Here is an 11,121-nt window from a genome sequence, read left to right as displayed (position 1 = left end):
TAAAATACATTTAATTCTTTACTTAATATTATGTTTTAGGAATTAACAGAATTACATCATGAAAATGTTGTTGCATTGTTGGATTGTAAGGTTAGTATAATAAAAATTAATATGTAATATTGACATTAATAGAAATAAAATATTTATATAAATATTAAATAATATAATATATAAATTAAATAATAATTAATATTGACATAATTTTTTTGTTTGTTATGAATTTATTGTTTAGGAGTCTAATTATAATGTCTTCCTCGTTATGGAGTATTGTAATGGTGGAGATTTAGCTGATTATTTAAGTGGTATGTTTTCTAAAAAATATATTATTAGAATATTTAAATAATATCTTAAAGCAATTGTATTTAATCTATTTCATTTTTTATTAATTTTTTTAGCAAAAGGCACTCTTTCTGAAGATACTATTAGAGTGTTTTTAAAACAATTAGCAGGTGCAATGAAAGCACTCCATGCCAAAGGTGTAGTCCACAGAGATCTTAAACCACAAAATATTTTACTCAGTCATAATTGTGGTAAAGCTTGTCCACAACCACATCAAATAACATTAAAAATTGGTAAATATTTATTCATTTTCTTTTTAATTTAAAGATCTATTGAAGATATATTTAAAAATTATTAAAATAACAATACAGCATATTATTTTTTTGTTATTAAAAAATGAAAATTTAATTTTCCAGCGGATTTTGGTTTTGCAAGATTTTTACAAGATGGTGTAATGGCTGCAACATTGTGTGGATCACCAATGTATATGGCACCAGAAGTTATAATGTCACTTCAATATGATGCAAAAGCAGATCTTTGGTCTTTAGGAACAATAGTTTTTCAGTGTCTTACTGGGAAAGCTCCATTTCAAGCTCACACACCTCAAGCTTTAAAATTATTTTATGAAAAAAATGCAAATCTTGGACCTAAGTATGTTACAATATATGTATCATATTTTTATCATGAAACAAAAATTGTATTAGTTTTATTATGTTTTTTAATTTCTTATATTTTAGAATTCCTCCTGGAACTTCACCTGAACTATCAGATCTCCTAATGGGTTTATTAAGACGTAATGCTAGAGATCGTATGCCCTTTGATGAATTTTTTGGACATCCTTTCCTTCAAGGTTCTAGAGAAAGTCCCAGTCCAGTTCCTGCTGAACTCCCTGCTTCTCCAGGAACATTAACAATTCAAGAAGGAACTACAGTTATAAGATCAGAACCAGAAACAACTAGTCCGTGTTCTAGTCCTGAAGATGACTTTGTGCTTGTACCAAGTGATCTCAGTAGTGACACAGACAATAATCCTAATACGCAACAAGTAAAGTATGTATTTTAATAATAACACAATAATACCCTATAAATATATTTTTATCATTATTATATATGTAATATTATTATTAATTAATTAGGTATATTAAACAAGCTAGTAGAGAGGCAGTGAGTCCACCACGACCATGTTTTCTTCCTATTTCGGAGCCAATTCCTGTTCCATCACAAAGAAGTATTGCACAACCATCATCTCCTTCTACTAATATAAGATCAGGAAGCAGTATTGTTCCTCGCTCGCAACCAATAAGCATGAAACGTAGTGTGGATACTCATAGAAGTCATGCTCCTGATATTGGCTCTCTTAGTCCACCTAGTGTTCAATTTGTAATTGGTACACCACCCAGTAGAAGGTATATAAATATATTGTATTATCATATTGATATAGATTGTTTTATATTTTTATATATTTTATTTTATATTATTTTATAATTATGATTTTATAAAATAATATATATCATTATTTAAATTCATTAAACTGATTATTTTTAGATTGAGTGAAACACCTCCACCGCCAAATACATGGCAAGTTAGTCCTGTTGCAAGGCATTCACATACTTCGAGTGGAACGTCACCATTACGGCGTTCAACTGGAAATAATAGTGCATCCTCACCACTGTTAACAGGACCATTAGCAGTGTTAGGTTCTCCTACATCAAGAGCATTTCAGGATAATAATAACACATTGAGGCATTCACCAGTTATTCCTTTTGGTACAAGAGCAGTTACTCTTCCTGAAATATCTGGTAGATAATTATATATTTCTAAGTTATTATAATAATAAATATAATAGAAATAATATATATAATTATAATATAAATAATTATAATAATAAATATTTTATATTAAATTCTTTAATATAATTTATACTTATTTTATTATTATTTATAATTATACTTATTAAATTTGTAGAAGCGGGTAATTTTCAAAATCTTCTACCAGAAGTAAATCCTACAATAACAGATGATCGACCATTGACATTTATTGCACCCGAACTTCCAGAAGAAACGCTTTTAGAGCGGGAACACAACGAAATATTAGCAAAGTTAAATTTTGTTGTTGCATTATGCGAATGTGTATGTGAAGTAGCAAGGACAAGAGCAGGACCTTTAGGTGCACCTTTGGGTGGTATTGAACAAGCAAGCACTGCTGCAACAAGAAGAAGAGCAGAACAAGTAATTTTACTTGTTAGAGCTCTTCAGTGGCTTAGTTCTGGATTAAGTCTAGCAACACAACAACTTAAGGCTGGCAGGTTACAGCCAACTGCCAGTGTAAAAGAAGGTAATTTTCATTTGTTAATAATTATTATATATGACATATAATAATATTAAAAATAATTATATTTCAGTTGTGAATACAATGAATGAAAAATTCAGAACGTGCCTCACGGAATGTAAACAGCTCAATAGTATAGGGCTTCTTCATCAGACAGGAGCTACTGCAGATAAGATTCTTTATAATCATGCTATTCAAATGGTAAGTATACGATTAATTTTTTTTTTATAGATAAATTAAATATATTTATTTCTAAACTATTTTTTTATTTAATAGTGTCAATCAGCAGCATTAGATGAATTGTTTGGTAATCCTGCAGAATGTTTTCAACGATATCACACAGCACAGATATTACTGCATTCTTTATCACAACATGTCAGCCACAGTCAAGATAGAGCTCTCCTTATTAAATGTAATTTATTTTTTTTTTTACCAAAAAAAAAACGTTAGAATTCTTTATTTTAGAATTAATTTTTTTTTTTACTTAACATCATATTTTAAATCAAAAAATATATATACATATACATGCGCATCATTTGTTTCATTATAGATAAAGATGCTGTTGAGAAACGTTTATATGTACTTCAACAACAAGGCTACATTTATGCAACAGATCCAACATAGCGCTTGTGAAAATTGGCAACAGACTGCAGTGACCCGCCCAAATCCATACCATTCTCAATATCTCTTTTCTGTAAGATATTCTGCCCTATTCTGTATAAAAACTGTTAATTCATTGATCATTATGATCATATTACGAAGATTACATTGTAGAAATAAATTTAAAATTACATATATAGTAAATTTTGTTACACAGAATAGGGTAGATTACTCCATGAAAGAGTATGAAAGTGATTCTGTACAAGTTTCTTTATATGATTTATTAATGAATACAAATAATGAATTATAATTATATATATATAATATATATATTATATTATATATATATTGTAATGTACGTATGGTTGATTAACTAACCTTTATTTCATATCAAACAATAAATATGTCTATACTAATAGCATTGTGCATTCAATGCAAGATAGTTTCTTATTAAATAATAATGATATAATAACTGTAAAAAAAAAGTAAAATATTATTTTTATTAGATGATCTACATTAATATTATTTGGTACAGAGGTATCAAATATATTATTCTTTTTTTTCATTTGCAGTTGCTTCAATGCTTGGTTTATTATTCTTGTAAATTGCATAATTTAATGCTGTAGCAAGAGTAGTCCAAGCTAAATATGGAATAATCAAACAACCAGCATATGGATTTATGTTATAAAATGCCACACCCATTGCTGCAGTACTTCCCCACAATAAAACAATTTCATACAGAGCCTAAAAATATAAAAGGATTAGAAATGTAATTAAAAAAAAAAAAAGATATACTTATTTATATCAAAATACCCATTTTATCTTGTGTAACCCAAAAAATAATGGTGACCAAGACCAGTTTAATATTAAATTAGTTCCATAAATAGAAAGAGGTAATATTGCTTTTCTAAAACCATCACCATCTCTCCATACTAAATATGAAGAATATCCTATTGTGCAATATAGAGTTGTCCAGATTGGAGCAAATAACCAGTTTGGTGGAGTCCAAGTTGGTTTTTTCAAAGACTATTAAGTATCATTTAAAAAGTTTATTATTTTATTAAATCTAATTATATTTAAAAACAATTTTAATATAATCAATTATAATTAATATATAATAATAATCAATGGATAATTTAATAATCAATAGTTAAAAAGTATTTATTATAACATATCATAAATAATACAACACAAATAATCTATTTTATTATAAAAACAATAGTAATATTAATTTAATTTACTTAATAATGATATTATTATCTTATATTATTATTAAGTTTTAATAAATACATAAGATTTTTTTTTAAACTTGATAAAATAAAACTCAGGAATTAGATTTATTTAAATTTAATATTTATTAAAATTTTTAGATAGAATAGATAATTTAGATAAATATAATAAAATTTAATCAATATGATCAATAAAATCAAGTTATTACATATTACTTTATTACAATACAATTAACAATACAAAAATATTATTTTTTAATATAATTCAGAATTTTTATGCTTTCTGTATCAAAATAATTCTTTTAAATTTATTATTTATAATTTTTAAATTATATTATGATTAATCGATTTAATTACCTCATACCAAGGTTTGATATTTTTTCTAGAAAAGTAGCTTCCAGCCCATCCTCCAATATTTGGATGAATAATAGCTATTGCGACTGGCCACGATACTTTTACAGGCATTTTTAAAAAAAAAATATTATTTAACTATTTTTAACGATAACTTAATATCGATAGCATAGAGTATATATGAATAGACATATTACGACGACGGTTTCCAGTGTTGTGACTGCTTATCTACTTTAAAGTGTTATGTATTTGGATATCAGCATTTATATATTTTTATTTATATAATACAATGACTAAGAAAAATTGCAATATCATGTCTATAAAATGCAAATTTTAATGATAATAATAAGTATATTACAATTATCATATAAAATGTATATATATATATATATATATATATACACATGTATTTTCTTTGAATGTATAATAAAAACATATTATAAATTTAATAACAATCGCAATAAATGTAAAAAAAATAACTTCATAATAAATTGTATATATAACTTCATAATATTTTTTTACAATAAATTTTTTTTTTATAGATAAGTTTAATATTTTCGTTAATAAACAATAAAAAATATTAATAAATTCATTTAAAAATATAATTCTGCTATATATTATAAAAATTTGTAATGTAATAAACGTTTATTCTATTTTTTACATTTTTAGTAGCATCAATAGAAAAAAAAACAAACACAAAATGCATGCACTCAAGCACATATGCCCCTTTATAGTGTTAATAACTTATTATTTTATTTAATATTACGTAATATTTATTTACATATATAATTTAATAAATATTAAGAAGATATAATATATACTAAGAAGAAATAAGAGTTATATTACATAAATTTATAAATCGCCATGCATAAAAATTATAAATAATAAAATTATAAGTTTTAATAGTGTGAGTAAAAAAATACGTGTGCGTGAATTATATTAATTTAATTTAATTTAATTTAATATTGTATATAATATTATATATTGTATATAATATTATATATTGTAATATATAATAATAAGCATATATATGTACGAATATACATATTCTTATGTAAATGCAATTTTATATATGAAATTATTAGATTTCGTTTTCTTTTTCTCTAATATATATATAAAATATATTTTATGATGATCAAAATTTATTTATTATTTATTATATTACTTTTTAAATATAAGTTTAAATTTCAATTCAATAGATTTATGTATCAGTAACTGTAAGATATAACATTTTAAACAATCAATTAATTAAGAATTATATATGGAGAAACTTTTTAATTTATTTCTACATGAGTACTTTAAATAATATCTAAATTTTAGTTTTATTTTAAAAAACTTAACAATAAACACGCACAATTTTGATATATTATGTTAGTACTTATAAAAATAAATATTGGGTAATATAGGTAAAGTGAAAAATTTTTATCAAGATATGAAAAGGAATACAAAAAGAATACTTTCAAAGAATTCATTTTCATATTGCAACAAGCTAGTACACATTAAATGGATCTTGTGCTTGATAAAAATAATATTTATATATGTAATATGTAATGAGAGAAATATGTCAACCTATGAAAGAAAGAATTTTAAGATATTTTGTTTATTTTTAATCTTATATTCTTATATTCTTTGAATTAATTTATTATCTGTGTTATTTGTATTTTTTATAATTTTTTTCCCTCTTTTTAACATTTGTATTTTTTTTCTCACTTTTAAATTATTTTTTATTCATGAAACATTTATTTTGTATTTTATTAAATTATTTATCATACTCGCCTCACAACAAATTTCTCATTAATTTTGTTTTTTCATATTTTTTTCTCCATTTGAATCTTTTTTACGTTCAAATTTAGAAGCAAATACTCCAGGGAAATGATATTTTACACGTTCTCTTAATTTTTGACGAATTACCATAATTGTTGTTATTGTATTACCTAGAAATAATACCAAAAACATTCCACTGAGGACTGAAACATGCCATGTAGCTTCTGAATGGGATATTAATGTATACAAGATATATGCATTGTACAACTGAAACATATATCCAACAAAAAGGAACGGTAATAAAAACGATAATCCACGCCACATCCATGAATGAAAACCTTCAATGGTAATATCCATATTATGTCTTTCACCTAATGCTTTCAAGCGATATAAAACACCTCGTTGATAGCAGAATTGTAGAGACTGTACTACACCTATAAATGAATGTACTTAAAATTGTTGTTAAAAAAAAATTTTTAACATAAGCTTGAATAAATAACATACTGATATAAGCATTGAACCATAGAAATTGTTGTCTAAATGCATACCATGGCCCTGTGTTAGGCCATACTAATAAAACACCAGATACTACAGTTGAAAGGAAATGATGAAATCTCCACCAACCTTTTATTCTTGAACCATTTACCTTTAATATACTTTCTCTTATTGTCAACGTACAATAATACCAAACTAAAAGGAACATGAAACTAAGTTCCAAAGTTCTGTAATATGCATTATCAATTATTATAAATATATTTTTTTATATTCTACAAAAATAAATAATATATTACCTGATATTAGTTACTAGATTTAATACAGATAAAATAAAACCAATTACTGAAAGAACTAATTTAAATTTTTCATATTCATCTTTATATTTGAACCTAAAATATAAATGAATTATTAGAAAATATATTTTATAATATATTATCTTTTAGATAAATTATTTCTATAATGATATTATCCTTACTTATCACTTTTATTTAATATGGAAACATTAACATTGCCTAAAATAATTTGAAGATATGTGCCATTTGGTTTCGGTAAAGTTTGTTCTATTTCATGTAATTGCTGCTCTCGTTTTGTCATTTCTTTGTTTAATCCTTTTTGTGTTTCGCTCGCATGTAATCTGAGATTAAATATACAAACATAATACATTTATTGTTTATGTATTGAAAATGTATTGTTTATGTATTGAAAATAAAATATATATGCTTTTAAATTAATTACTTACTGTTTGAGTGACTTTGATATTACACTCATTCTGTATGTTTGGTGAGAAATTCCTTTCAAACATTTTGTTTGAAGTTCAACTACTTCTTCTAATTTTGCAAGATATTCTTTGTTTAATGTCTGTTAAAAAATTAAATATTGCTGTTGTTTAAGTATTATGTTGTTTAAATAACTGTTTAAATAAATTGCTATTATTCAAATAATTTTTAAAATAATTTGTATAATATGGAAAAATTTGTTCAGAATATATTGATTGAAGAATGAAAAATAACAAAAAGTAACGAAAAAAAACAAATGTTTTATATAAGATAATATTTTAAACTCATACGGAAAGATATATAAAAAAAAAACATTTAAGTTTTATAATATATTAAAAGTAATTAAACTTTTTATATACCAATTACGAGTATGGATAAATAAAAAATACACTTAACCTCACATAAAATGGTCCAACGTGTTAATCATCGACAACATCAGTACCCAGGATTAACAAAAAATTATCTTACTTCTAATTCCTTGTAATCTTGTGCTAGGTCGTTCCAATCTTTCAAACAGGATTCAACATCGGTATCCATCGTAGTAAAAAAAAGGGATGATAGCCAACAACTCACTAAAGATTCAGGTACGCAAAGATTTGTCGTAGTTGTATTACTACACTACTATCAAGTAAGTTGTACTTCCTCGGGCATTTGACGGCAGAGTGCTCTAAAGTAAAAAGTCATCTCTGACTATTCTGCTTTTTAAATTCGACATATGATAAAAAAATATTTTGAATATTTGTGAAAAGAAATTATATTTTATAATACTATTTAATTTGAATTTATTTTCAATATTGAAATTTATAATAAAATATTTGTAATTTAACATATTTTATGTATTGTATGTATGTATGTATGTATGAATGTATGTATATATGCATATATTGATATATTTTTTAAAATATGTTAAAAATTTTTTTTTTTTTAAAATTTAATTAAATAGTAATTTTAATAATACTCACTGGTTTTTAAAATAATAATTTTTTAATAGAAGATGATAATAATTTTATGTTCCATAAAAATTATAAAAATTTTCAATTATATTTTAATTATTTTTGAATAATCAAAAAATTGATTATTTTATTTTTATAGAATTACAAAATAACTATGATTATATTTGCTTGATAAAATATATTTATATTTAAATTATTTTTCAATAAAATTGAATTATTTTTCAATAAAATAGGATATTCATTTTATATAATTCAAGTTATTTGAAGATAATTTTTAATATATATATATATATATATTTCCTAATATTTACTTTTCATTTTAATTAAAATAAAGCTATATTTTATTAATTAATACTATTATTACTATTGTTTAAATATTATGTTGTTTATTGCTATATAAATATTGCTGTTGTTCAAATAATTTTTAGTTATTAATTAAAAATGTCAAAGTTTAATACTAAAATATTTTTTGAATTCTTTAATTTCATAATGTTTACTTACATATATTGTTATGTGTACTTTTAATATTATAATTTTTAATTAAATAAATGTTTCACGTTCGTCGATAATGACATGTTTATCGGTCGGGCTATTATGTAAATTATTGATCGAAAATTTTCAAACATATAATATAATCGTTTTCGATTAAATTTACTCGTATCCTGTTGTATCGTTGAATACGCGAATTTTTTCACGGTCGTTGACCAGACAGCTCCACCGATCTGCAAAGAAAAAAATACTTTGCATTCTCTGGTAAACATGTTTCTTTATTCGACTATCGTACTTCATTTTAGAATTTGTTGATTTTCAGATCTGATAAAAAAATCTGATCTATGTACTTATTTTAGCTTCTCTTGTTGATTTTCATGTATATATAATATGTATTTTTAGAGAATCAATTTCAAAAATGAACTAAAAATGGAAAAATGTTTTTAAAAAATTTTTTAAAAATAAATTTTTAATAATTAATTTTTTTATTTACAGTAGACATTGTTAAATTATTATCAAAAAATTATTTAATAATTCTTATAATAATTGCAATATATTTTAATTATATTCATACTTCATAATAATATTCCTTAATTCCTATATTAATTTTTTTAATTAATATTCTTTCTATAATCGCATATGATTGAAAACAATTTTTGATTTATATCTAATATATCATATGCATAAATATTATTTCTTCCCTAAAGAATATTATTGAGAAATTAATGTGTATTGTATAATATAATATATTATATAAAAATATTTATATAAAAATGTATTATGTAAAACATTATGATATTAAAGAATCAATGAGTTTTAGTGACCTGTTTTATTAGTGAATTTAAAATACGGATATATTATTTATAAATGCTATCATTTTATTCAAAGTTTTCTGATATTATTCGACTTTGTGAATAGAAAACTTATAGAAGAAAAATTTTATTTATTATTTATTGATATTATTTATTGATGACTTAAAAATATTATAGTTTAGTGTAAAAAATTGTTTTATAATTCTAAATTAAGAAAAAAAAAATATTTTTCTGAAAAAAAATTGAAATTTCAAAACATAAAAATACAAAAAATTATTAATGTTTTATAAAAAAAATATTTAAAAAATTCTTGATTTTTTGAATATTTTAGAAAAATTATAACAAAAATATAAAAGATTGTTATTTAATATTCTTATTTTAAACAATATGTTAAAAATAGATATAAAATCATGGTTATTGCTTTACAAGTAATAATAATTATAAAATAGATATATATTATTATATTAATATTAAATTTATTTCTATGTTTGAATGAAATTTTATATAGCTCATAATTCTTTATTCTTAGAATCTTACACGTGATCCCCACTCTATATAAGAAATTTTAGCAGGAGATTTAAATATCTTCGAAACTGTTAAACAGAGACCAGTAGTCGGACGTCATGGATACAAGATAACCATTAATTCGTGAAAATTTATTAGTGTTTATCAGTAATTAAAAAATTGAACAGTAATGAAACTCATGAAAAAGTTTTAATTTAGAGTTTTATAATTTTATTTCAAATAATGAATATGAATTTAATAAAAATCAATAAATATAAATATGATATTTGCAAAAAAGGGGTTAAAAATATCAATTATATTTTTAAAAAATTTAATGATAACAATTAAAAATAAGTTTCAGTGAATATAAAATTAGTGAATTTATAAAAAGTTAAATAAATGTTATACAGAAAGAATTGTATAAATATATAAGTATATAATACAATTTCAATCTTTTTTAATTATATTTTATTATAATTCTTGTTTAATTATAAATTTATAATTGATGTATAAGAATTATATATAGATATTTCCAAAAAATA

The 11,121-nt window shown here is 22.5% G+C and overlaps 3 protein-coding genes across 4 annotated transcripts in view; 1 reads left to right on the top strand and 2 right to left on the bottom strand.

Annotated features, from left to right (window-relative positions):
- The window catches only part of LOC102680852 (serine/threonine-protein kinase unc-51), a 4,874-nt gene extending 1,184 nt beyond the window's left edge, over positions 1 to 3,690 (top strand). The window contains exons 3-13 of the mRNA XM_006616202.2: positions 40 to 90; positions 233 to 302; positions 396 to 572; positions 696 to 930; positions 1,017 to 1,328; positions 1,415 to 1,684; positions 1,824 to 2,077; positions 2,244 to 2,612; positions 2,680 to 2,807; positions 2,883 to 3,018; positions 3,157 to 3,690. Coding sequence (XP_006616265.1) covers positions 40 to 90; positions 233 to 302; positions 396 to 572; positions 696 to 930; positions 1,017 to 1,328; positions 1,415 to 1,684; positions 1,824 to 2,077; positions 2,244 to 2,612; positions 2,680 to 2,807; positions 2,883 to 3,018; positions 3,157 to 3,230 — 2,076 coding nt within the window. The 3' untranslated portion in view covers positions 3,231 to 3,690. The remainder of the gene's footprint in view (positions 1 to 39; positions 91 to 232; positions 303 to 395; positions 573 to 695; positions 931 to 1,016; positions 1,329 to 1,414; positions 1,685 to 1,823; positions 2,078 to 2,243; positions 2,613 to 2,679; positions 2,808 to 2,882; positions 3,019 to 3,156) is intronic.
- Positions 3,681 to 5,057, bottom strand: LOC102680984 (translocator protein). Its single transcript, XM_006616203.2, has 3 exons — positions 4,793 to 5,057; positions 4,020 to 4,232; positions 3,681 to 3,950 (listed from the first exon to the last, which is right to left on the bottom strand). Exons 1-3 carry the CDS (start codon positions 4,898 to 4,900, stop codon positions 3,756 to 3,758), a joined length of 516 nt encoding a protein of 171 aa, XP_006616266.1. The 5' UTR covers positions 4,901 to 5,057; the 3' UTR covers positions 3,681 to 3,755.
- A 1,186-nt stretch (positions 5,058 to 6,243) lies between these two features.
- LOC102680574 (transmembrane protein 120 homolog) lies at positions 6,244 to 8,514 on the bottom strand. 2 transcript variants are annotated; one of them, XM_031510729.1, is made up of 6 exons: positions 8,290 to 8,514; positions 7,785 to 7,903; positions 7,521 to 7,679; positions 7,342 to 7,434; positions 7,055 to 7,272; positions 6,244 to 6,984 (listed from the first exon to the last, which is right to left on the bottom strand). In XM_031510729.1, the coding sequence occupies exons 1-6, from the start codon at positions 8,356 to 8,358 to the stop codon at positions 6,581 to 6,583; spliced, it is 1,062 nt and encodes a 353-aa protein (XP_031366589.1). In that variant the 5' UTR covers positions 8,359 to 8,514; the 3' UTR covers positions 6,244 to 6,580. The 2 variants fall into 2 exon arrangements, with proteins under 2 accessions (XP_031366589.1, XP_006616264.1); XM_006616201.2 differs by having other exon boundaries at positions 8,218 to 8,495.
- Positions 8,515 to 11,121: the final 2,607 nt, after the last annotated feature.

This window comes from Apis dorsata, unplaced genomic scaffold (genome assembly GCF_000469605.1).
Source record: "Apis dorsata unplaced genomic scaffold, Apis dorsata 1.3 scaffold_256, whole genome shotgun sequence".
In the NCBI taxonomy this organism is placed as follows: domain Eukaryota; kingdom Metazoa; phylum Arthropoda; class Insecta; order Hymenoptera; family Apidae; genus Apis; species Apis dorsata.
Note: the sequence above shows the minus strand (reverse complement) of the source record. Positions and strands in the feature narration are given on the sequence as shown.